Raw genomic sequence first — 26831 nt, 5'->3', positions numbered from 1 at the left:
AGATGTTAACTAACAAAAACGTAAAGCAGAATACATGGAATCATGCTTGCTGCAAGTTATACGTTTATTCCATGTCACTAAGGGGTAGTTACCTTGGCAGTGGTTGATTTGCCAGTTAAGGTTATTGGCCCTGTTGATAGAGGCCAAGGTTAATCGGGTGTTCTCAGTCGCGTATTGTATACTGGAGATCATCAAAATTTTAATTTGCTGCACAGAATATAGACTGTGTTTACAGAATTACATTGTTATGTAAAAACCACATTTAATTCTTTACACTATGTACTCTTGAGAAAGATAACAAATTCACCTTACCATTTTTTTGCTCTCTTGTCACAGTTGGTGGTCCATGTTCTAGTCAATAGTGACCCTTTGTATTTCCATCTCTTGATATGTTTTTATTTTTAGGTTTGAGACAATTTCAACCTCCGTCATATACGTGTAACACTGGTGGTAACCACAGTATTTTAAGTCGTCAAACTTTTCAAAGTGGTTGTTCGTGAGCCGTTATTTAGGTTGTCCATGGAAAATTATTTTTTGCGCAGGTTTTGGCGGCTTTTTTATAGTCTTCTGGAGAGAAGAATTTCCATTGTTCTACTTTTTACTTCTTCGTCAGTTGCCAATTTTTTCCACCCTTCAAGCTGGGAGGTTGACATCCTCACCCTCAGTCTTTGTACGGAATCTTCGATGACCTTAACCGTGGGGCATTTCTTGAATGATGAACGACCCCTCCTTTGGAAACTTTTCTTTCCTGCCTGACGTTGCCAAGGGTCAGTATGACATCTCAACACCACCGTTTTTTTCGTTTAGTTTGAAATGAAAAGCGTGTGGATGAGAATGGTCCTGCAGGGTAGCTGTGTTAGGGCAAAGCCAAGCCTTGAAATCATATACATCCTCAACAACACATGTAACAGATGTTGGGTTGTATGCAGCCTGCATAACTTCTACAAGGTCCTCCAGAGTTACAGCACCCGATTTGGCTAGGGCAACTGAAATTTAGTCCAACATCTGACAAAACAAAAATTGAACAAACTGGTTGCAAAAATGCATTGGGAAGTGTAGTGTGGTCGAAGGCAGTCTTTCTACGGCCTGTTTGTTTCCGTTTGCTTGTTTGTTTGTTTGTTTTGAAGGAAAGCTTAACAACTGTAGTAACGTTTTTCGAATATTTTTATGGTTGTTTCCACCCAATCCCAATGGGCAGTGTACAAATTCTAGCAGATTACAATAACCTGATCAATATCCTCATGGGTTTGCCCTACCATCAAATATGACAGCCGCACCTGTGAAAAAAGGATACTAAGCAAGTGATATCACTTAGTTTCATGCTTTCACATGTAAGTTGATAAGTAAGATCTAATTTCTTAAGAACTAATTTTGGGGGGCAAGAAGCTCTTAGAAAACTATATCAACTATAAGGAATCAATTGCCACTAACCTTTTAAAAAACTCCAGCTTTGACCAGTAGAGCACAAAAACCCAAAATGTGGATGTTTTTGCAGTCACGATAACAGTTGTCCAGTTGTAAATAAAGCAGTGGTAAACGGTTTTTCTGAAACAGAGGCACATGGCATCCAAATTTACATTTTTTTCACGAAGGTTGTGCACGGAATAGATGTCAAAAGAAGTACATGCATGCAACATTAATGTATATGTATTCTGCTCTCTTGTTCACAAAAGCAAATAGCAGGGCCCAGCAACACAAAGATTGTGAGATAATGATAACTACAGGGTTAAAATCCTATCCTTACAAAGATAAAATGAGAAGCTATACTGTCACTGGACACATCGAAATGAGCCATACCAAGCCTGAACAAAATGCCGCAAACGGCATAAGAATGACAGTCGCTAAACAGAAACAACAAGAGGTCCAGTATGGATAGAATGACCTTTTGAGATCAAAGTACAAAACAAGGGACGGTTAAGCACATGGCTTTGCTCATTGACTATCGAGCAAATCCTCCAAATCATAAATGTCATTTAATGAGAAGAAACTCCAGTGCTAACAGAAAATTTACAGCGAGCACCGCTCATTTCAGAGAGAAAATGGTGTTCTCTTAAAGACATACCTGGAGGGCAAAACTTTTATTTAGGCTTAAACACACACATGAGAGTCGCACTTGCCTCCATTATTACCATATTAAATCTGAGCGATTTCTTTGCTCCTGTGCTTTGTTCTAAAGTTTTGCGTCCTTTCTTTGCTAGAGGACTTCTGTCTGGCGAAGAAACAGTAGTTGGTAAGAGTCGCTTTTATCTGCCTGAATCACCGTCACCTTCGATCGCGGTGGCTACCTTCTCAGCTTCAAGTGGATGAAATTATAAAGTTCGAATGCATTCCTTATTTTCCTTCCACAGGCATGGCATATATGATCAGAAAACATGTCTGATCGGTCTATTTTCAATCCGAACCTTGAGGAAAGTTCTGCTAAAGTCACACTTTGACATCCTTCACAGTTCGAAGTCTTGATAGAAAAAGGTTTTAGGTAGAGGTATAAGAAGTCTTCTGAAATTACCCACATGTAATCTTCTGCCGGTAAGAGCACAGTCTACAGTTATCATTGACACTTGTCGTTGTACCTCAAGAACTGGAAAGCTTTTCTCCCTTGACAGGCCTTCTCGGAGTGTTGGCCTTCGCCGCCATCGAAAAAAACACATTGAATTTTCAGAATATGTTTTGATAGCCAGTCAAGAAGTTTTCATTTTACCATCTGCCATCCGATTGGTTGGGTTAATTCAACATCAACAGGTTCTCAAATATGTAAATTTTTGGGGTGGCAGTCAAAAATGACTGGAATCCAGGCAGGCGGTTTCTCGTGGCAAAGCTGCTCGTTGACGCAGCTTTGCCGCAACTGTCGTGGTTCTCTCCCCATTTCCCTAGCAGCTGCACCACTTGTTTAGGCCAGGCTTTCCCGCCCACCAAAACTGCCAGCTACACATGCTACTGATCGCACTAAGACATTTACCTATGGTTTGTGTAAGATGTCTAAAGCATCTTAATGGGGCAGTTGATCGTTGGGTTGGAATCTTGTGGCCACCTCATAAAAAGAACCTCATAAAAGCACCAGGCTTTTTTGTGTCCATGTGAAATGACTCCCACTACATCCGCTTCGTAAATCTATTGCACTCCCTTTCTAACTATGAACCAACGAAAGTAACACTGTAAGAAAGACAAAACATCCAGTCTGCATTTTCCGGTGTTAAATGAAGTAACTATGTGCCCAGAAATCTGCAAGATATCATCATGATGTTGGGATCAATTATCCTGACTGGCTCAACTTAAACATACCTTTGACTTCTGAATCCAGTGTGGCAGATGGGTTTTACTCTGATCCATACAGTCTATGATAAGTGACAAATATTTATCGGGTGCTTTTCTACTTTCTTCTGGTGTTTATAATTTTTCTATCTTTCACCGCTACAAAAATGAAGAAAAGAAAAAGACATGTAAAGCAAATTATCTTTCTTTGAAAAAATCAATATTGTTTAATTACATGAAATAAAATGGAAACAAATGTTTTTGTAATGCAACGTTCAGCAAAATGTATTTGTCTTTTACAGATTACTTATGCTTGCTGTTCCATATGGAGCTGCTTCCTTTGGGTCCATGTCGTTCGCTTTTCGAAATCCATTGTTGCCCCATGTGCTCTGTTATCAAGCACACTCCACATTTGGTAAATCGATTTCTCTGTTGAAAATGAATAAAAATAAAAGGAGATATTGATACACAAACCAACAAGTAAACAATAAACGAATTCTTAAATAGTCAGGAACTCACAAATACTTGGTTTTATTAACTGAGTTGATTAATAGATTCAAGTGCTGACATTTCCATCATTATCCTACCGTTGAAGGGAACAGCTGATGAGGGAAAGACACCTGAAACATCAGCACTTGAATCTCTACCATGGCCAAATTAATAGAAATTAGCGCACAGCTGTTTTCCGACTTAAACATTCTTGCACTAACCTTGGGAATAATTACGTCCTGAAACTTGTCCTTCCTCTTCCTTTGAAACTGGGATGATTTAAGAGGATTCTGGACATACTCCTTGTACATATTGTAAATTCTTGTGAAGGTAAGGCAAGCCGGCAGCTCCCTTCGATATAAATCAGGCATTCTATTTGCCAAGGCATCAACCAATTCACCAAACCATAGCTCTGCATCTGCGTCCAACCGCTATTCAAATGTCATGCCTTTTCTGGTATGGACACAGCTAGTAAGCCGCTTTATAGTCCAGTCGTTCTTCCAGTTGTGAAAACTGGATAAGTCAAGAGAAGAAATTCATATGCAGGGTCATTTGTCAAATGAGTTATTGAAAAGTAAGGTCACTTTTCTAAATCATCGTATATTTGATAATATAACAAGCCCAAGAGTTTGTTTCGTCTATCCCTTAGCGACGAAAAGAACGCTCATGTAATCAAATGTTACAAAGTATGCAACACCTCAATTTATGATCAGTGTCTTACTTAGTGTAATAAGTTTTGTTCAAAACATTCAGGTGCTCTCAGACTCAACCTTGCAGAGATTATGCTATATTTATTAGCACAAAATTGTGTTTATTAACACATTAGAGGAAGTTTGTCGATCTGGGGCTTAACAGCTGAGCAATTCCTTCCATTTGAAATCCCATGACTCAAAAGCCATGCCGTTTGGCATACTTTCTTGTGCTTGACAAAGAAGTCAAATGTCAGTTTCCGGTTTTCACTCTGGCTTATTTTAAAGAAGTTTGTCAGCCACTTTCCTTGCTTTTTGAGGCCTCTTTTGAAAAACTTTCCCTTGTCTTTTTGATATCTTGATCGCTTAAAAGTTATTTTCAGGCATTCTTTTTGGCAGCAGATTTTCTGATCTTCTGTTATATCTCTCAGTTTACCCTTGCATGTCTGTCTGCTTTGAGTACTGGTGTAAAGATGCATCGGCCTCCTGGCTTTGCCTGGTTGCACAATGATGTCCTGTATATAAACATTCTAATTGATATAAATAACTTAGTAAAACCTTCTACTATAGCAGCAAACGTTCATGCCTTTAAACAAAAACCTGTATTAAAGAGAGTAGGTTCTTTACTCAGTGAACTTCATCAAAACTGCAGTCTCGTGTGTTTCCCAGAGGGAAACTTGTAAACTCGTCTTCAAATTCCTGGCAAGACAAAAGGTTGACAAAGGGTTTTAAGGTAACTTGCCATGCAGTATTATGGTTTTCGTGTAAGGAACACATCACTATGCAAAGGCAAACAGGAAATTAAGTGGAACTGTTGTAATTTTGTGAATTTTATAATAAACGAAATTGAAACAATATGCCTACAGGCCTTTAACATTTAATACCTCATAGTCCTTGTAATCCTCATCACTATCGCTACCGCTATAAAGAAAGGGAACTTGACTCCATTGCTTCTCCGCCTGTTCTTCTTCTTTTAGTTGTCTTCTTTTCTGCCTCCTGTTCATTGTTGTTTCTCTTCCTTGTTTCTCCGAATCTCTCTAATGCTCTTTCTCTCATCTCTATCGCTTGCTTTTTCTCATTGGCCATTGCTTCTTTCTTTGCCTCACTCTGGTCATCTGCTCTTTTATTACTTTCCTCTCCCAAAGTCACCAACTCCTCCACCAACCTCTCCAACTCACACTGCCCTTAATCTCCCCCACCACTTTCCTTTAATTCCTTCAACAATTTTGATTTCACTTTTTTAGCTAAAATGTTAAATCTATCCGGAATGGATCACAAAAACACAAAATGGCTGTGTCGTATTTGTGTTCAGGCTTACAGAAACAGCTTGCCATGCTTTCCTGCGCTCTCGACTCCACAACTTCCAATGGAACACACCCTCTGCAGCTATGGTGGTAAGCATGATCATATCATTTTGTTCCGTCCATACCATGACAGATCTAAGATAGAAAAGGTTTTAATTATTTTATAATTATTATAAAAGATACTTTTAATTATCACATAAATTATTATGAGTTAGTTATAGCAAAGGTTTAAGATTGAAAGGTTGAATTTGCTTGAAGTTGAAGTTCCTTTTCAAAGTTTTTTGCAAAGAAGCTTTTGTTTAACTCTCATACTCAGTGATACTAGATTTAAAATGCATGCTAAGGAACTTCTAAACTTCTATTCAGCTTTTAGAAGAACAATCTTGAAAAGAGCTTTTAATTCCAAGTCAGTTTCTGTTATTTTTCTCTTCAGCGAATGCTTTTGACTGTAGTCAAAGCAAAGTTTGTATCTGCTTTTACACTGCTTAACCCTGGCTGAGGTGTAGGTGTATTTCTCGTAACTTTAACACCTTTCCGCAAGGGTGACATTTTTGTTCAACTTTTCCGATTTGCTGCAGGCAGCAGAAACCCTTAAAGTCTCTGTCCACTTGTGAAAATATATATTTTAGAAGGATAAACTCATGCGAGCAATCTCTCTCAACTTTCGGGTCATTTTGTAAACAGTATCGCTGACTTTTTCAGCTTGTCTTGTCTCATGGCTATTTCATCTAAAATGGCACAGATGACGGGTTTAATCACTTCTTGTTGAAAGGGTTTGCTTTTCTGCTTGTAGTTGAGAAGGTTCAGGTACAGCTCCAAGACACCAACCCTGGCGACGTCTGGCTTGTTGAGAAAGACTATAAACCGCCCACCTGTTTGGAAACCTTTGTGTAGTATAGTTTTTCTGACCAAAACCTCGTGGCTTATAATTTCTCCTTAGACAGCGAAATAAGGGCAGTCTCACCACCGTATCCATGTCATTAGCTGAGATATCAGCCAGCAGCAGTTATCTGTCAAAGATTAGATCTTAATAGAAACCCTCCTCATCTTCCAGGTTGAACAAAATACTGCACTATACGTTTTATCCACGATCATGTAAGAGAACATCTCAGTAACAAAAATTCCATGAAGAACCGCTTCTCTACTTGCCAAAATAAAGATCATTCTGCAACAAAACGATCCAACAAATCTACCCCTATACATAAAAAAGTACAGACCTACCCTCAACTCCCGAGAGAAATGCAGCGATTTTTCGGAACTTTTGTTTTAATGATTATTATATACATCTGTGACACTCTCTCATTAGATCGTTTTTCCTTTATTTTATTCATATTTCTATTTTATACTTCTTATACATTTTTTATATACTTTACACTTTTCACACGTTTTACGTCACATTTTTTTGTACATGAGCTCTATTCGGAATGTTTTCTGTTCTTGATGATTGGAAGCTTGGATTTTTAATAACGTTTAATCCGAACAGTAGCATGAGGCCCCAGTTGAATATTTAATGATATAATTTACGAAATAGTACCATTTAATCTTGAAAAAGATAGAAATTATTCAGTTTGTCTTTTACAAGATTGTGGAGTGAGAAGCTGGTGAATTAACTATTTGCTGGATTTCCTCCTTCAATTGCCAAAGCTGTTTCTCTTTTCCTCTCTTATTTGCTGGCATGTTAACAAGAAATTACAACATAGAGTACAATAGACACGAAGTATAAAAGTAAAGAAACTTAAATTTTCCTCTCTTTAGCTCGGAGATTCGAAAATAGCAGCCATCTTTCTTCGTGGCCAATCCCAACTCCCACGAATATTGTATATAAGAAGACTTGTAAGCAATACGGAATAAAAAAACTCCCACAAATATTGTTTATAAGATGACTTGTAAGCAATACGGATACCACACACAATACCAAGGAAATGAGTTCCGCAATTAACAAAAATTAAAAGAGATAAACACCAGTGATACATAGGATAATGGGGCTTCCAGGGGGGTGGGGGGGGGGGGCCAAAAAACTGTTCAGAGATAAGATCATTTCCCTTCTGGAAGCCCATAATGCTTTAAAATTAAAGATTGCCACCATATCACCTAAGTTACCAATGATACCAAAAACAACAAACTAAAATGCCCGCCTTTATTACCTTACCATCAGATTTTGTCTTGCTGGAATATGGTGAATCTGAAACCAGTCTTCGTTTTTTTATATATATGATTCTTTATTGAAACAAATTGATAATACAGCAAATAAGTTACTTACCTACATTATTATAATGTTACAACTAATATTACTAACACTAATAATATAATACAACTAATTAACTCTGATATTATTATTATTATTATTACAACACTAAAAAAACCAATATCACTAACACTAAACGGTAACCAAAAAAGAAAAAAAATTCAAACAAACTAGACATGTTTACAAAATATAATGTAAATAATATATTAATTACATACAGAAAGTGGATACATATTAAAACCTTTAAATAGTTAAGCATTTACAAGATGCGACACTATCCATTTAACTTCAAAGAAATCCTTTGTTTTTTACCATGTAGACTTGTATATTTTTCCGTTTCGTATTTTAGAGCAATTTTCTTTTTAAACCCATATATATTCGGAAGAATTTGACTTCTACAATCCCACAAGTACAATTTCCCAATCATAATTAGATAGTTTAGAAGCTTAGCAGAAGGGGAGTTTTGTCGTATCATTCCAACTAAAACATCTTGCAACGAAAATCGAATATTTTCCTTTAAAAGTTGGTGCCAGCATACTTCAAAGTCACGCCAGAAATTTATTGAGAAAGGACACAGATATAGGAAGTGATAAAGCGTTTCTGGTTCAGATGAACAAAATGAGCACGAGTCATCCAATTTAAAGCCAATTTTGTAAAGTTTAGCATTAATATAAAGAATGGAGTTTAGAATTTTGTATTGAAATGCCTTAACAAATGCTTCAGTATTAATGTGTGATTTGAACTGGATGAGTCTGAGCTACTACCACTGCTCGAACACACACCTTGTTACCTTGTTTTCTGTGTAAAAAAAAGGTTACTTTCTTACTGTCTGCAATGGTAATCTTCGATTTGAATATAACCTTAATCAGAATTTGATGAAGAGGAAAGCTGTACTGGCTTTAAACAGTTAAACTTGAGATAACCAAAGAATGACTTAATTACTACATAACTGAAAGTAAAAAAATACATGTACCTTGGAACAAATGTTAGAATTGTCTACAAGTTTCAAGACAACTTTTCAAGAGAATTCTTGATGGTGATACAACTTTGATACAGTATGCAAGTTCATAGACAAAAAAAATTATACTTATTTTAGGCTGGGTGATGAATAAAAAAATGTTCCGCAGATAAAATAATAGTGACATACTTCAAAGCTGTGTCCCTACTGGACCATCCTTTTTCTTTCATAAAGTACTGCCCTAATGTGCTCCCGAATTCCCTCTAAAGAAAAAAGGATTGACTTCATATTTTGTAACTGTTTTGTTGAAATATACATTTTAAATTACACCTGATTTTTTAGGAACATCCAATGTCAGTTTTAAGGTTCTTGTATAACAAATTGTACAATGAACAGCATAGAACTTGCGTTTTGATTGGTGTAGCGGAGTTTGTGATCAGAGTATAGATGCACAATTGATCTCATCGAGTGGTGTGACTGGTACATGTGTTCAGTGTCCAGAGTCCAGCCAGTGGTGACCAGTCAACAAAGTTTTGCAAACTGTTTTGGCGAGCAGGGGAGAAACAGGCAAATTTTCTCATGAAAGAAAAACTGCCCGATAAAAGTGAAAAAAATTGGACAAAGACAGTTGAGAATGACCTCAATGAAGATAAAAAAGATAGAACTTTGTTGTGACGTGAGAAGGAAGCAAATATTTGACAAGATATGTCGATAGAAATCCGGTAATGGCAAGTAATCGATTACAAATAACAGTGAAGCGACTTACATGGTCATGCTGTAATGGGTCAGGATTTCCTTCTGGAATGAAGGTTAGTTTTGAAAATATTCTTAGTGTTCTTACTGAAATTCTTTCGGATCACAATTGCATGTGTGCAGTCGTCTAAAACTAAGTTTGCTGTAAAGCTTTTGACTCAGCTAAGGTTTAGGTTTGAAATGTCTTGGTTATGGATAAGACAAATAGATCCCATTTTGCCGTGGGTCTGTACCCTGATAACGCACAGAGGACATCAAAAGGTGGTAAGAACATCAGTCACATTACTGACCGCGTTCTTCTTTGTCCTCACCACGTTTTGACGCCATCTGTGCGTTATCAGAGTACAGACACACGGCAAAATGGAATCTATTTGTTAAGTTGGTGAGGTCATCATTACACAGTTTGTCAGCAGCTGAGGAGATCTTAAGGGCTACCTCAGGGTTTGGGCGCTGAAGTTGGAATCTCGTTTCCAGGAAATGCTTCTACTCTTGCATTACGAATCTTTGACAGACTGTAGAGAAAGGATGGAAAACAAAACAGCATATTAGGTCTTGCTTTTCCTCTCACATTGTACCACAATGTAACCACTGAAACAATGGAGTAGCAACTAGTGCCTTATGGTTGGCAAACATGAGAGAACGCCAAGTTCTTCATGTTCATCAGAGGACTTGTTGCAAGGACAGTCTCATTTGCTGTTTGATTGATCATATTTCACTTGGGTGGAGGGACTTGTCCCACAATTCAAACACAAAATGCAATTTGAGGAGACCTGTCCCACAAATTCAAACCACAAAATTAAAATAAAACCGTAACTTTCTCCCTTTTGGCACATAGAAATTGTCCAAATTTTAGAGATGTAACAGTTTTACACCACCATGTATTCTCATGCCATTGGATCATAACACATTTTATCGGGTAAGATGCCATTGGATGGTAACTCATTTTATCGGGTCATATGCCATTGGATCAAACATATTTCATCGGGTGCTATTCAGTCGGGTCAGCGGCGCATCATGCAAAAATTGTTTCCCAAGGTGCTTCAGGTTCTTCCTCATCGTTTCAAAGTGTTTATCCGTGGTGGAAGTTTGCAAGATTTTCTGGGGATTTTCTGCAATATGTCGGAGGAACAATCAAAAGAAAATCTAATGAAACGAACGGAATTGTTGCTGAGAGAGGTGGTGAGTCATCTGGACTCGCAGAAATGAAATAGCCCGTCAGATAGCCTATACGCCACGACTAGCACTGAAACTGGCAAGCGGAACGCTAGTTCATCAACACAAGCTTCAGTGGACTTAAGTAATATAATCTTAATCAAGTGGAGACTATACTATGCCCCAGTGGCTATCACCGCTCTATCGGTGGAGGTCAAAAGAATCCTTATTCATTATGAGTGATAAATGACGGCCCGCTTGAAGCTAGTTTAGAAGAAGCATTTCTTCAAACATTCCACCCAGCCTCAAAACCAGCGAGCACCTTGAAATTCGCCAGTTATAAACTATGACCCTTCATCTTAATAATCAGATAATTGTTATCATAATTGCTAATTAGTATGATAAAACCGAAGATACAAAGTTTATCCATTTTGGGCACTTACCGAAACATGCGATTTGACCCAAATTCAGAGGAAAAGATCGCAAGTGGTTCGTACTCACAGGCTTTCCTGTCTATCAGTGAAAATTTGCATTCATCGGTTACTACAATCTGTGAAAACATTTGGCCGTCATCCAGTAGTTGGTCCGCAAGTAAGGGCTGAACTTGTGCTAATCAGCTAACATGGCCATATTTCCAACAGACACTTGGTAAACGAATGCCAGTAATAAAACACGAAATACTTTTTTCATCACCATATAGTTTCTCCAGGCACGAAGATCAAAGTTTCCCAACCAATTTCTTCTGAATAGAATCGCTGGAGGAGTTTCATTAAAGCAGTCATACAGCAAGATGTATCTGTTATTGGAGAAGGGAATTCGCAGTCCGCCATGTTTTCCTAAACCGCTGGCCAGGTTTTTGTCGGCTGAGGGACAGTGTGTTTAAGTTTTGCCGCAAGAACACTTGGCGATCATGTTTTCCAGTTTTTCGATCAGTGTGTATTTTCTGTCTTTTGACTTAAAGGAAATTTTAAAATGATTGCAGATTGATTTCAACATTTCCATATTAAAGGAACCAAGCTTATTTTTGTGACGCTAGTCACAAAGATTTAAGCATCGTAGTAGATTGGATGCTGTACAGATAGTTTTTCGTAAACCTCGTCCACCTGTTGCAACCAATCTTCTTCGTGCACCACGTCTTCCAAGTCATCTACAGTTGCTTCACGGGAAGATGACGTGTTGGTTTGCTTTCTCTTTAGCTCAATTAGTCTAGAAAAGTAGGACTGTACTTGGTTTCTTGACAGCCAGTTATCTCTCATTCGTTTGTTATCTTCTGTCCGGGTATTTCTCATGTCGATAGCAACTTGCTGAGGATCAGCTTTACATCTGGATTCTTCGCCAGCATCAAATCTTGCTTTCAAATAATCCTTCACTTGAGAAGAGTACCTTGTTCCACCTCCTCTTGGCTTTTGGAGTGCCCAACCTATTGGAAGCGAAGAACTGGCCATTGATTTTGATTATGATTTTGGCCTAGGGCGGTTTTCGGGAACAAGAGTGGAAAACCTTGCCACCCAGTCACGTCATAACTGATCATAGATGGATTCTTGGCTTGTTTTATTTTCATGTTGACCACAATCAAGATGATGTTGCAGGGAGTCAAAAGTTTCAAAGCTGGAGTTGCAACCTTCCTGTTGACATGGAAACAATGCTGAAGTTTGTGACTGGATTAATCGTTTGCCCTTCAAATTTCTCTTTACAGAAATATCAAAAAACTCTGATCGTCCTTGATTACCATCGACGTGGGACCCTGAGGTGTACGTACTATGCCACTGTAATTAACAGTTTTACCCTGTCCCACATAATAAGCTTTACAGACACGGATTCCCTGAGGCTCAAACTCAAACGTTGTGGTAGGCGCTGAAGTTGGGGATTTTTGTTACATCAGTTGTCTTCTGCTTGTCGTTCACCTCACACACAGAAGCAGTTACATTTTGAACAGGTCTCTTAAGAAGTGCTTCTCTCATGTCATGCGCTGACTGAATATCCTCTTGGTCTTGTTGCGGATTTTAGGACGCAACATCGGTGAAGGAAAGATGGTCATGCTAGCTGAGAAGCACAAGTTCAGCCCTCGCTTGCGGACTAACAACTGGATGATGGCCAAATGTTTTCACAGATTTTAGTAGCCGATGGATGGAACTTTCCACTGATATGCAGGAAAGCCTGCGAGTACGAACCACTTTTGTGATTTTTCCCTGAATTCGGGTCAAATGGAATGTTGCGATAAGTGCCCAAAATGGATAAACTTTGTATCCTCGGTTTAATTATACTACAGTTGAACCTGTATATAACGGCCACCCTCGGGACTTGAGGAACTGGCTGCTTAATACAGGTGGCCGCTTAATACAGGATCACGAAAAATACTCACTGGGCGTTGTCTAATGTCAATTTTAATGGTGTATCATACAAAAACATTTCATGCAAGAAAACGATAGGACAATCAACACTTTTTCAAGAGATCAATACTTTAAACAAAGTTCAGTGCCAACTTTTAACTTAATGGTATAATATACGTTACACTGGGTAAAAGCACTGTGCAAGAAATTGTCCTCTACTCTTGTACGGTGTACAGTACTGTATTTCTAACTCACTTACGTGACTTGCAGTTAACAACAAAATATCTCATTCCGTCATTTCATAGTTGTTACGATTGAAGTGGAGTTATAACGGTAATGTTGCTAATTAAAAGTAACACAATATATAACAAAATTCTTCAAGTTAAAATAGGAATAGGGTAAGAACTACAGCGACTTAAACAAGTGGGACACGTGCGTTTGGCACCTCGGAATTTGAAACTTTTGTTTGTAGAGCAAGTCATTGACTGTCGGCACTCCCAGCAACAATTCCTGTTATCCATGGTACTATGCATATGGCTTTTCCATTCAAGGGTGGCCGCTTAATACAGGTAAAAATAACAAAGAAAGACAAACATGGGACTGCTACAGGGTGGCTGTGGCCGCTTAATAGAGGTGGCCGCCTAATACAGGTACCAAATACAGTGTTTGTGTGCGCGAAAAATCGGGACTTTAAAAACTGGCCGCTTAATAGAGGGTGGCCGCTTAATACAGGGCCGTTATATACAGGTTCGACTATAATTAGCGATTATGATTACAATTCATCTGATTATTAAGATAAAGCGTCGTAGTGCGTGACTTACAGCTTAACTGGCTTTGAATGGAGCTGGCTTTGTATGAAGTGCAGTTATTTTCCTTTACCATTGAGTGAAAAGCTGCAACCATGTTAAAGAAGTAATGTGACGGTGTTGCTTGAGGTTCTTACGCTACTAGTTGGCTCTATTGTTGTCCTGAAGGGAAAGCACGAAAATGGAAAATGGAAAATTGAAAATTCCCCCTACTATTCTGCTATTCTGGTGTGCGATGTTGTGTATCATCCAAAGTAGTTAAAAACGCCCGCGTACATTTTTATACCAACAATTTGCTACACAAGTAATGTTCTAGCTGTAATTTCTTCCTCAAAATATCGGTTTATGAGGATGTCTGCTTTCCATGCAGTCTACATAATGTACATCAGATGAGCGTGTGGGGATCCCCTGCTAAGGCCACAAGGACACAGTTTGGCATTTTGGTGAGATCACGCTAAAGCTAATTGCGGCAAGCTTACCCAACGGGTAAAAAGAATAACTTTCTTGACTTCATTACTGGCCAAAGTAAAAATACGCACCATATGACATGGAAGACCGCCAGAAACTTACATTCCAATGTTTTACTTAGCAAATACGCACAGTGAGCCTTACAAGAAGAACGCGCGGTCTAAGTCCTCTTTTCCATGACGAGTAAAGAATGCGACCAAATGTAACGTTTGAGACTTGAAACAACATTAACTTCATGTATAAGCAATAAAGCGCATGAAATATTTATCTTTTCTAAAGATATAACTAGGTTTTTGCGAAACCACTTTTTCAGACAATTCTGGCCAAAAATTCCTGTGACAGGAAAACGAAATAGCATCGTCAGTGAACATTTTCATTCTCCATATCTTAAGCCAGTCTTCAACATTTTTATTAAGCTGTCTTTGCAATTTTTGGAAAGCCCCCCTCCCCTCAAACAATCTTGAGCGCAACTGGAATCATTCGAACTGTTGATAAACACAGCATCGTAAGGACATTGCTTGGGGGTGGGGGGGGAGGGGGGAACAGTTCGTGATTAATTTTGCAAATTGTCCCATTATTTTTGGCCAGGATTGTAGGTTTCGTCAACATTATGAAGAACTTACCTGAATGCAATTCTCTTAGATACGTTCTTCAACATCATAGCATTAAAATTGTCCAGTCTGCTGAGAGATATTTCTTGTCACAGGACAGCACAAAAACATGTAAGTGCATGCTGTTGGCAAGGTCAGTGGCTACAACATGTACTCACAGAAGTGATTCAAATGTTGGCTCTTCCTCTTGTAGCTCAATATCTGACTCATGTTGAGACAACAAACACTTGAGCTAAGAAATAACAAAATAAAATAAAGAAATCAACAGATAAGAAATTTCTGTTGTGAGAAAGTGCTTTTTCTTATGGATATGTGGAATTGATACCCATGCAAGTGATAAGTCCATCTGACTTAGACGTTCGCACAAGTTTTGTTTACATTGTTGTTATTTCATATCATTACAATAATTATATGTTGTTCATAATGTTGTTCACAATATTCAGTGCCCAAAAAATTGATTACGTAAAAGACAAAATGAAACTCTGTAACCTACTGTAATGATTAAAAGTACTCTTCTCCAGTTTGTGCTTGCCTATATTTGCTGATCTTGATGTTTCAAATTAAGTATTGCATAATCAAGCTATTGTTACTGTATACACTATATATATGTTGTAGGAAATTTTTTTCTCATGAAATTTTTAGCTTTTTTTTGTTGTTATGGATACCTTTCTTTGTTTTTGACACTCATTACCATCTATAACAACGAAAGGAAAGCTAAAAATTACCTGAGAAAAAAAACTTCCTCCAACATATACATCACTGTACTATTCAACCATGTCCTCCTCCCGCATAACCAAGAACATAAGACGTGCAAAGTGCTTGCTCATAATGACCATATATTTGCTGAAAACATAACTGCAAGTAGACATACCTATCATGGATACTACCATGGCTGCTCTCAGACAACTGTGACGCTGTGTCATCCTTCATAGGGTCTCCCTTTAGAGTACCAAATCCAGGATTCACTGAGGCTGCCTTTTCCAATGTTGAAATGGTGTGCAGAGACAGTGGGGTACTCAAGCCAGTCTCTGTGCAGCTTGGTACTGCAGTCTGTGCAGTGGAGCCAGTAATGTCAACTTGAAAAGAGCTTTGAAAGAGAAAATAAAAATTTATCAGCCTCTAACTGACTTTGACAGTTGAATATACCGCTCTTTGTCTAGACCTAGAACATGCAAAAACAAAGTAATCTCATAATCTGGTTATGTAGTTGCTGTATGTCAAGTCAGGTAGGTACATAACTATTCATAACGAGACACTTCCACTGATTCATCTTGTCCTATCATGATCATACAAGACAACATGAAAAATAGAAAGGTCAGGGGCAATACAACCCGGCAATTACAATTGACGACAAAGAGGACAGCTTGTGTACCTATCATCGTTTGAGGTATTTGCTTGATGTCGCTTCAGTTAAGAGCGTGTGCAAACAGTGTCCTTCATCGTTGAGACAAACAAAGGCTTCTTACCTATTGTAATAAACATACACAAGTTAATGCTTGTACAACTTTCATAGATAAATAAATGGGCTGATCTAAGCTGCAATGTCAAAGAAAGAATTGACAAGTGAATAACGAAATCGGAATTGGGCTTACGCCTGGTGAAGCGACATGTTTCCTTCGAAGACCATAGCTTTTTTCCTCTGAATTCGTGGTTTTCAACATCACCCCGTGAAGAAGAACCTCTGCGATGTTTGATTTGTTTTTGAATCCAAACGCCTTCTTCCTTTCATTCCATAATCTTAAGGTTGAAGTTGTGAGCCAAATAACATGGCGGTTTTCCCTCCTCGGCAGACGACCTTTCTTCACAGTCTTTATTTCACTTTTAACACGAACACAACACCCAAATAACGACAAAAATACAATATTTAAACATTAAGGGAAATATGTACAAAGTTTGAAGCTACTGGGCATGCGTCCAAAACACGGCGATGTGAGGCGATGGAATTTGACTTTTCAAGAAATCGTAATTTTTGTATTACAGAAAATGGCGCCGATAGCTTTCACGCGTGAAAGACTTTTGGTTGTCAGTGGCCCTTTAAATAAAGTCGCAATCGCCGATTTCCTAGTTGAGTTGAAATCTCCTCAACAGAGGGTCTTTATTTAGGAGTAGACTCAATTGCTCAGACAATAATTCCAGAAAATTGAAGCTTCTCTTCTGAACTGCTACTTCTAGAATTTTTCCTAGCTAAAAGATGTCACTCGCCAGGCTCTGTTTTTGTCCTTTCCTTACTTCCGGTACAATGTACTTGGCTTCATGGATCTGCTTGTGTCCTTCCATTTCTTCTACTGACCCACTCATTCCAAAGACATTGATAATTGGAAGATATCCATCCTGTTTTAGTTCTAGAAATACATTATTTGATTTCAAATCTTTATGAAGAAACCCCTTTCCGTGGATGTACTCTAGAGTGTTGCAAAACTCCTGGAATATTCTAGCGGTTGTTGTTTTATTAAATGTTCTTTGTTTCATTGCCTTGTTGAGGGTAACGCTGTCCTCTCCACAGCAATAGAATTGAAGCACGAAATAGTAAGGCTGCTGTTGAGTACATAACCCAAAACAAATGGAGGCATTGATAATGCCATGATGTTATAACTCACAGAATCACAGGCACCTAAGTGTTCTGTTGTGCTTTTCAAATCACTCTTAGGAGTTCCAGAACATCATGGCAATGCTAATATTTGAATCAACACCGAGTTAGAGTCAAATACCACTTTAAAAATATTGAGAGAAGATGTTTTCATTTCAGCATTTGAATGTTTTACAGTAGTGCTTGCCATCAACACAGATACCATTTCTCTTCAGTTAATCTTTGTATTTGTTGATGTAGTGGTGCTTGCTTGTGGCTATAGCATATATTCCGCTTAAATTCACGGACACAAAACCTTCTCCATTGTCTTTATCCACTTGCTTCTAATAGTGTTGTGAAATTAAAATGCAGACTCAAAATTACAAACGGAAAAAGCAAAGGAAACAGACACAGTCTTACAATATTGGCAGCTTTGCCAGAGTGTAGCCTAACAGTGTTTTAAAATGCCCTTTATTAAACTACGGCAGACCCAAGGAAACCTAACTTTCACGAGAAAAAAGTTAAAGGAAAAAATTGAATTTAAAGTTGCCTTTTCAATGGCATGCTGCTTAAGGTACTCCTGATATCTATGGATATACCACAGAGAGAAACAAAAAATCCTAAACGCAAGCTACTCAGGGCTCTAGGCTGCCTTTCCAACTGTATAACCTGTTGGTTACCGGCATCCCACTTTTTACTGGCTCATTTTTACGGGTTTACCTAAAACACGGAATCCGCAATCCGGAATAAAAGTAAATAAATAAATAAATGAAAATTCATCAACATGAAAATTTCAACGAAGGCTAAATTTACTTGGGAAACAGTTTTTATAGCTCTTGAAAAACTATAATATCAGTCAGGAGCCCAGTGAAATTTTCAAAAGTTTGCCTTAGATTGGATTCGGGATTCTGTGTTTTATGTAAACCCCATTTTTACAAGTTGTCGCTGGTCAGGTTGATGTCTTAATTTACCAGCTCACATGCACATGTATACAGTTATGTATGGAAAACATGTAGTAACATCAGTATGTTCACCTTCACCTTAAAATAGTAAATTACAGCCCAATAACGAAAGTTATCCAATACACCTCTTTCCTTTGCAGTTAGCTCTGGCCAGTGGAAAACTGACTTGTCACTTTTTGACGACCAATGCTGGGAGTCCAGCGCAACAATACCAGCTGTCACTTACTATAAGCACAAAATTTAAAATGTAATATATGCACGTGTTTTATTCCCTTGATTAAAAATCCACCCTCAATCTATCCCTAGCTGTCATGAAAACATAACGATAGACGCCTCACATATATTTAAGAAAAGTTTTAAAGTGTGAGACAATGATGAATTTTCACTATAACCAAAATTAATTTTTTTCATCCACAAATGTTAGTTGCATTGTCTACTTTTTAATACTAATGCAATATGTTAAAAGATTTCGCAGACATTTAAATTTAAATTTATGCTTTAAGGATCCCTGACATGGCTTTGTTGAAATACATAGTATTGCATACAGTACCAAAAAAGGACGTCAAATCAATCTTTAGATTGAAAAAAAATCTCATCTGGTAAGCAGCAATGTAAGCACATTTTCCAATAACCCAAACAGCGACTTTCTGAAGATTTGGTTCATAGCCAGTAAGTGGTAAGGAAGGACAATCTATGCCCATGGGGCCTGTTGTGACATTAAAAGACCTTTCCCGAGGGTTCAAATGCTATTCTTTAAAGGAATAATACCTTCATCTGATTTTTTCCCGTAAACAATTATTGAAAGATAATACATAGCCAACAGACATTTGAGTTTGTTATGTATGATGCTGAAAGGCCTCGAAAATCCATTATACCATTTAGAAGTCTTTGAGTAAGAACCCACTCGCCACTCTGAATAGAGCCTTTGAGACAACAACATTTAAGAGCGGCTGCCTGCGAATACTGAGCACTCACGGTCAAAACTGAAATTTTGGATTTCCTCATATTTTGTCAGAAGAATTGTACACGGGCAGCAGGCTAGCTAGTTTATGCTGGTCACTCTCTACTATTTGTTTAAACAGACTGCTACATAATTCCTCACGTCTATGGAAGAGTGTTTTCAAACCCGCCTCTTCCAAGAACATATAAGGAAAGTGACTGCAGAGTTAAAGGGAAATGAAATAGACAAAGTGGAATTTAAGTCTATTGGATTTATGTTCATCCCGGGTATAAATGACTGGTTATATCAACCTCGCATTTTAATTACTAAGTCACATCATTGGCTACCTATAGATGTCAACTATAAATACAATGACAACCTAGAATGACTTGGTGCTTTGACACTATTAACTATGCATGTGTATGTTTAAAAAATCATTTAAGGAACATAGCTTTTACAAAACGCATACTGCATATTGCAGTCGTTGTGAAGTTAATGATGCAAACACACGTCAGAATGAAACATGCAAATCATGTGCTCCATTTTATTCTTTGGAAGATTCACAAAAGATGATTCAATTTTAGGAATACAAGCATATTTTTCAAAACATTTTTGTTATGCAGATAGAAAAAGGTAGTAAAACAAGGAATAAAGCTTTTGGGTAAAAGCATAGTTCCAAGAGGCAGAAATTGACTTACGTTGTGGTTTCAGTCTCCGTTGGGCTCTCGTTTAAGTGCTCCAGTATGGTTCCGCAGGTAAATCTTTCTTCGCCTACAACAAGATGTCGATCAATAACTTTGGAATCAAATCCGAGTGCTCTGGCTTTTTTTATTGCTTTAATCAAAAAGGGACGTTCCTGCTGAATGGCTTCAGCATAGTCCTGCGTAATGTAAGCATCCTGATATGTTGTGGAGTTTTTCAGATCTTTCTTCCTTGACCATACCAAGTCCCCGTCTTCGGGACACGCAAATCTTGCAATAATTGGCTGTGTTTTTCTGACGGCAGGCTTTCGTACCCTGTAAGCGGCATGAAATCTGACATTAGTGACATCTATTTTCAGGTCGTTTCGTATCAGATTAATAATCATTCCTTTGCAATCTTCTCCGCGATCCTCTGGTATGTGGGGAATTAGTAAGGATAGCCCACACTGTCTCGTCTTCACTAGATTTTTATTCTTCTCCTCTTCTATTCTCGCTAGGTTTCACAACTGTCACAACTCCTCGACTCGACTGATATAAAAGATTACTTCGACTGAAAGCTAAATAAATCACAGACAATTGTTCCTTATCTTTGCGGGACACCTTAGTTAAAAAGAACGCTGATTGGCTAGATACGAATCTTCCAGACATAAGAATAACAAAATTTCCAGACAAACATTTCACAATCGCTATTTGATATCTATGCTATTATTCTGTTTCCAACACACTCCCCCCATGTGCCTTCCAAACGGAAGCACATGTAAACAGAGGAAACGGCTAGCTTAATTAATAATTAAATTGAAATCAGAAACAAAACAAAACAAAGTAATGAATGTCAAAGTTCGCTGAAAGCACTTTATATTCTCCGTCCAACCGCACAGTTCTGTCCTGCATTTAGTTTTAAAGTTCTTCACTATAGCGTCACGAATACGCAAGTTTGCGGCAACCGCAGCATCTCTCCGTGGACGAAAGACTGGCGCTTTAGCATTCAGGGGGGTAAGGACTTCAGCTCTCTCCGGCGCTCTATTGCATGCTAGTTCCATGGAATAAAGGTGTTGAATCGGCCTATCCAGAAACGTTTTCCCTGCGCGCAGCTTCACTCCACGTACAATTCCATCACGGCCGTTGAATAGTTCAACGACCACTACTAATGGCCATTTTCCTTGGTTCTTTTCTTCTGAACGAATGAGAAGGACGTCACCAGGCTTTAAGGGCCTCGCCTTGCCTTTTCCATTGCAGTTGTGACGCTCTCTGAGCGCCGCCAAGTACTCTCGAGACCAGCGTCTCCACACAGCGTCCTTACAAGACCTCAAATACTTGGCACGCTTTCGTAGGTCAGTTGTCTCCTCTCGCCATGGTTCTTGTTCTGGGAGGCAAATACATCTTTGGAATAGGAAAGAAGATGGGGTGAGTAGAGGGAGCTAGACGTCATCTTCTACATAGGACAGGGGGCGGCGATTTAGTTGAGTTTCAACATCCAGCACGACTTCGCACAGCTCTGACCAGGATAGCATTCCTCCACCAATTACTTTATAGAATGCACGTTTGAAGAGGCTCACTAGTTGCTCAAACTGGCCACCCCACTAGGGTGCTCGACTTAGGTTAAACCTCCAGATAATCTTCTCTGATGCAAGGTAGCCTTGTACTTGCTCATCTTTCTGGATTCCTTTCAGTAGGTTTGCCGCTCCTACGAACGTTTTTCCATTGTCTGAAAAGATCTTTAAAGGTCGTCCACGTCTAGCGATGAAACGCTTCAAGCTTGAAAGAAAGGTAGTAGTTTCCAGATTAGGCAGGACCTCCAAGTACAAGGCTCTCGTTAAACTGCACGTGTAGAGCACCAGATAGCCTTTTCCTTCTGCACGAGAGGACTTGCGGTACTTAATCGGCCCAGCAAAATCTACGCCAACAATTTCAAAGGGAGTTGAGCCCTCAGTTCTCTCCAGAGGCAATAAACCGGGGGGTGGAGCTGCGAGAGCAACAGCCTGGAAGCGTTTGCACCCATAACACTCCCTGATGACTTTCTTCACGAGGCGCCTCAGGCGGGGAATCCAGAACTCTTCTCTCACTTTAGCCATAGTAAGCCCCACTCCCCCGTGAAGAGTGGCTTTGTGGACGTGTTCGACATACTTGTTTGCGAACGTTGTGGCGTCTGGGATGTATATCGGATAGACCCCTTGCAGTCTCCCACTGCACTCAAGCAATCCATCTTTGTTCTTCTGTAAGTTTAGGCACAGGCGATCTTCCTCCATGCTTTCAATTTCCCGGCTCTGTACGCGTAGCAACCAAAAGTGTTTCTGCTTCTCAATTTCGTCTGTTGTCAGGGGTCCCTTTGTTCTTGTCGTTTTTTTCGCTCTAGCGTTGTTTGCGAACCGCATAATCCAAGCGCACACTCGCAAAGTCTTCCAGTAGTTGTGCTTGGCCAGAAGATGGTCTAGATCGTCATCAGCTTTAACGGCCATGGCAAAGAGCTCCTTTGTAGCTTTCATTTCTGCGTTAGATTCAGCGGTGGGCGCGGTCACATGGTCGGCTGGCCATTTCCCAGGATCACTTAGCCACTCTGGTACCTTCCACCACAGTTGGTTCTCCTCAGTTACCAGTCCACCTCGGCTAGCAAGATCTGCAGGATTATCCTGAGTAGGTCATGCCTCCAGACAACATCAGAGTGTTCTCTAATTTTTCGTACCCGGTTGGCCACAAACTGCTCATAGTCTCCTCCTCCTAGTATCCAATGTAAGGCAACGCTGCTGTCAAGCCAACAATGCAGCGAAGTCACAGGGAATCCTTGAAGTGCATCTTGTACGTTGGTCAGAAGATTTACAGCCATGTGACCGGAGACCAGTTCGCAGCGAGGTATTGTCAGCCCTTGTTTGGCCAGTCTTGCCTTTGCTGTAACCAGGCCTTGGTTGATTGCGCTTGACTGTTTGACCAGAGCGTACACAGAAGCGGCCACGCCCTTTCCACTCGCATCTCCAAAAGCATGAAGTTTAATGTCCTCGATAGGTTCTTGGACGCTGGTAAGTGCTCGTGGACAAGTTACATGTTGCGGCAAGGAACGTTCCCACTTCTGCCACTGCTGTTCTAGGGGGGTGGATAACAGAGCGTCCCATGCACGTTTCTCTTCACAGGCATCGCGGTACAGAAGCTTTCCTTGCAGGGTGATTGGAGCGATAAGACCAAGGGGGTCATAGATCCTCGCCACTTTTCCTAGAATCCCTCTCTTTGTCGGTTGGGCAACTTCCTCTGGAATTGTAACTCCAACTTCGTCCGTCAGTTTGTTCCACTTTAAACCAAGCAGCCCACATTCTCTCAGCTTGATTCCGAGTTGTTGCTTGGCGTAGCTTAAGTCATCCCCAGTTTCAGTTTCTTCAGTGAGCTCTAGTTCAGTCACGTTTGAATGCCACTTGTGTAAGTGAAAGGTGGCGTGGTGGAACATCTCAGTTGCTGTAGCTTTCTTTTGTTTCGCTTCTTGGATAGTACCTCCACCAGAAATGAGATCGTTAACGCACAGTTCTCGCTCGATTTCTGCTACGCAATCAGGGTTTGCAGGTCTGCAAGTGTTCAGATGGTGCTGAATTACGCCGCCAAGCAGAAACGGCGAGGGTCCCAAACCAAACAGAGCTCTGGTGAATCGGTATGTGCGAACACAAAAAGGATCCTTGCTTTCCAACCAATGAAACCGTAGTGCATCTCGGTCCTGCTCTCGGATACGCACTTGAAGAAATGCTTTGCGAATATCACCAGCGATAGCCACTGAATGAAACCGTCCCCTTAGGAGTACCTTCCATAGTTGATTCTGCAGGGGTGGTCCAACTTCCAGACAGTCGTGTAGGGAAGGGGCTGAGTCGTACGCTCTTGCTGAGGCATCGTAGACAATACGCATCTTGGTAGTTTCTGCCCTCTCTCTCACTACTGCTTTGTGCGGGATGTAGAATTCTCTTTGAGTTGCTGGCATCTCTGCTTCTTCAATAATTCCTTCATTAAGCTGTTCTTGTATGATAGCGTCATAGTCGTCTAGCCTTCCTGTCTTCTTAAGTCGTTGGACTAGGCTCCCCAGTCGCTTTAAGCTTCCAGACTTGTTAGAGGGCAACGGAGGATGGTCCCCTTTCCAGGGAAGGCCAGTTTCATACCAACCCTCAGGGCTGCGGCTGAGTTGTTCAAGGAATTCTTCATAAACAACGCTCTGATCGCCATAAGGTTTGTCTTCGAGTCCTAGGACGTCCATCCGGTAAAGCTCTTCATAGTCATTCGATGCCGTCTGCGCTAGAAACATCTTGTCCAGGTCTGTCTCCGTTCCTGGTGACGTGATGGTCCATGCAAAAAGAGTGTACTCAGCCACAGGCTCGCCGATAGCTCCGGTGCGTTGGGATTCTCGAGTTTTTATCTTCGCGTAGTCACTCGCGCCCAGAATAACATGGACCGGAAGTAAGCTCTTAGTGTCGGTGTCTTCCATTGAAACGCCTTCCAGATGGCGGTATTTGCTGATCATTTCCTTATAGTTAGGATTTTCCACGGACAAAAGTTCAGCGCGGTCTACTCTAGTTACTCGTAATGAAATTGCATTGTTTCCTTTAGTGTCACTCACTTGCGTATTGTAAGTTTCTGTCCGCTTAGTCACTATGCCCACGATAGTTTGTATACGGCGTGTTAGAGTGCGAGCTGGTACGAGGTTTAGACGATCCAAGATGTATCCTGAAGCATAAGACGCAGTCGCACCGGTGTCCAGTAGGGCTCTACAGGTCACGCCATTCAACTTGACAAGTACGATTGGATGGCAGACTTTCTCCTTCTTGAGTTGCAGTTAGAGCCACTCCGCCGTTGTTCGCTCTTTGGCGTCCAGTTGCCAACGGTCAGTCGCAAATAGATGGGTGGTGCCTTTGTTTGCAGTGTACGCAAGATGCGCGGCTTCGGCATTGTGAAGCGCTGTGTTGAGGCCCAGTGCAGTTGAAGCACAAGCGTTTGTTTTGTAGAATGCGACGGCGCTCCGCTGGAGATGTCACGTTCTCACACTCCCAAGATCTGTGTGTCACGCAATTGCAGTAGACACATGCGTGTCGTGGGTTGGGTTCGCCCTGTCGCGCGTAGAAACTTCTGTCACGAGGCAAACGTGGGGGATGCGGCGGACGTGGCGGGTGATAAATCGGCGGAGTCGGAGACGTTTCGTTTGCCTTTTCTACCCCCAAAGTTTCCATCGGATGAATGGCTTTCCATTCTTCTAAAGCCTGCATAAGGTCCCCGAAACCCCAATCTTGCCATCCCGGTTTTCCGCTCACGAGGTCTGCCTTTACGGTGGCCCATATCTGCAAAACACAACAGCAAATTCTTTAAACACAAAACACAATTCGTTAAACACAAAACATAATTCGTTAAACACAAAACACAATTCGTTAAAACACAAAACACAATTCGTTAAACACAAGCACGTTTCGTTAAACACAAAACACAATTCGTGAAAACACAAAACACAATTCGTGAAACGCGAAACAAAGTTCTACGTTGAAAAGACAACAACTAATCCGTTTTAAAAACACAAAGCAAAATTCAATACAGGTCACCGACGATACATTTTCGTCATTCCTAGTGTAACTTGATGCTATGTGCTGACAGAAGCGCATTTTTCTAGAGTATCATGCAGATAACGATCGTTCATTCTCTCACGCGTTCGAGCTCTCACGCAAACTAGTAATGAATGGTTTTGTTATGAAGTGCTTACACTGTTCTGAAGACCTCGAAGAAACATTTTCGTTTTGTTCCAGATGTGGAGCAGCTGTTGATATGGAAGAAATCCTTATACGCTATTATTTTCAGCGAGGATTTGTTTATTCTTCCATTTTACTCTTTCTGAAGAAATATCACAACGTGGAAATGTCCATGCGTACTCTTCACAACAGACTCCAGAGTTATGGCTTGAGAAGAAGAGGTGAAAATACCGATGACAGGCAGATCTACCAGGCTTTCAATGAAGAACTGGACGGTCCAGGGTGTATGAGAGGCTATCGAGCCATGTGGCACTGCCTTCATTTGGATTATGGTATCCAAGTCCCAAGAAGTAAGGTTGAAAGCATCTTACGTCAGGTTGACCCCCAGGGAGCGGCGTTACGCAGGGCTCAGCGACTCAGGAGGAGGAGGTACACAAATCCTGGTCCTAATTACGCTTGGCATGTTGACGGGTACGACAAGTTAAAACCATATGGTTTTCCTATCCATGGTTGCATAGACGGTTTCAGTCGTCGTGTCATGTGGCTAAAGATTTGTCAGTCAAACAACGACCCCTCCTATATTGCTTCTATGTTTCATGATTGTGTCAAGGGGAACAATGGTTGTCCACGAGTGCTACGAACAGACTGTGGTACTGAAAATGGGTCAATGGCAGCTATGCAGTGTTATTTTCGCAGCTCTGGGAACGACGATCAAGCCGGTTTAAATGCACACAGGTATGGTTCCTCTCCTGCAAACCAGCGTATTGAGAGATGGTGGTCGTTTTATCGTCATGATAACTCAACGTGGTGGATAAATTTCTTTAAAGATTTAGTTGATAGATATGTAGTGAATACTGCGGATGAACTCAATATGCAATGCATGTGGTTCTGTTTCAAGGATGTCTTACAGTCTAA

At 40.1% G+C, this 26831-nt stretch overlaps 2 protein-coding genes, 2 long non-coding RNA genes and 2 pseudogenes across 4 annotated transcripts in view; 1 reads left to right on the top strand and 5 right to left on the bottom strand.

Moving 5' to 3' along the window:
- The window catches only part of LOC146489446 (uncharacterized), a 125243-nt gene that overhangs the window by 74487 nt on the left and 23925 nt on the right, over positions 1 to 26831 (top strand). The window lies entirely within an intron of this gene.
- Positions 245 to 4939, bottom strand: LOC146489454 (uncharacterized; annotated as a pseudogene).
- Positions 5349 to 5951, bottom strand: LOC146489453 (uncharacterized; annotated as a pseudogene).
- On the bottom strand, positions 9436 to 14156 carry LOC146489452 (uncharacterized). The gene is made up of 2 exons (XM_085108873.1): positions 13576 to 14156; positions 9436 to 13544 (listed from the first exon to the last, which is right to left on the bottom strand). The coding sequence occupies exon 2, from the start codon at positions 12282 to 12284 to the stop codon at positions 11886 to 11888; it is 399 nt and encodes a 132-aa protein (XP_084964999.1). The 5' UTR covers positions 12285 to 13544; positions 13576 to 14156; the 3' UTR covers positions 9436 to 11885.
- On the bottom strand, positions 14166 to 17053 carry LOC146489451 (uncharacterized). The gene is made up of 3 exons (XR_014864549.1): positions 16427 to 17053; positions 15922 to 16141; positions 14166 to 15286 (listed from the first exon to the last, which is right to left on the bottom strand). It is a non-coding gene; the product is annotated as an uncharacterized LOC146489451 (long non-coding RNA).
- LOC146489450 (uncharacterized) lies at positions 22811 to 24995 on the bottom strand. Its single transcript, XM_085110082.1, has one exon. It carries the CDS (start codon positions 24704 to 24706, stop codon positions 22811 to 22813), a length of 1896 nt encoding a protein of 631 aa, XP_084966208.1. The 5' UTR covers positions 24707 to 24995.

This window comes from Pavona decussata, unplaced genomic scaffold, assembly GCF_977016875.1.
Source record: "Pavona decussata unplaced genomic scaffold, jaPavDecu1.1 SCAFFOLD_6, whole genome shotgun sequence".
In the NCBI taxonomy this organism is placed as follows: Eukaryota; Metazoa; Cnidaria; class Anthozoa; order Scleractinia; family Agariciidae; genus Pavona; species Pavona decussata.
This window is presented reverse-complemented; position numbering and strand designations above follow the sequence as displayed.

What these genes read in the sequence shown, in the direction of transcription:
- LOC146489452 (XM_085108873.1), bottom strand. Translation starts at nt 12,284, where the DNA reads ATGGCCAGTTCTTCGCTTCCAATAGGTTGGGCACTCCAAAAGCCAAGA.
- LOC146489450 (XM_085110082.1), bottom strand. Translation starts at nt 24,706, where the DNA reads ATGATCAGCAAATACCGCCATCTGGAAGGCGTTTCAATGGAAGACACC.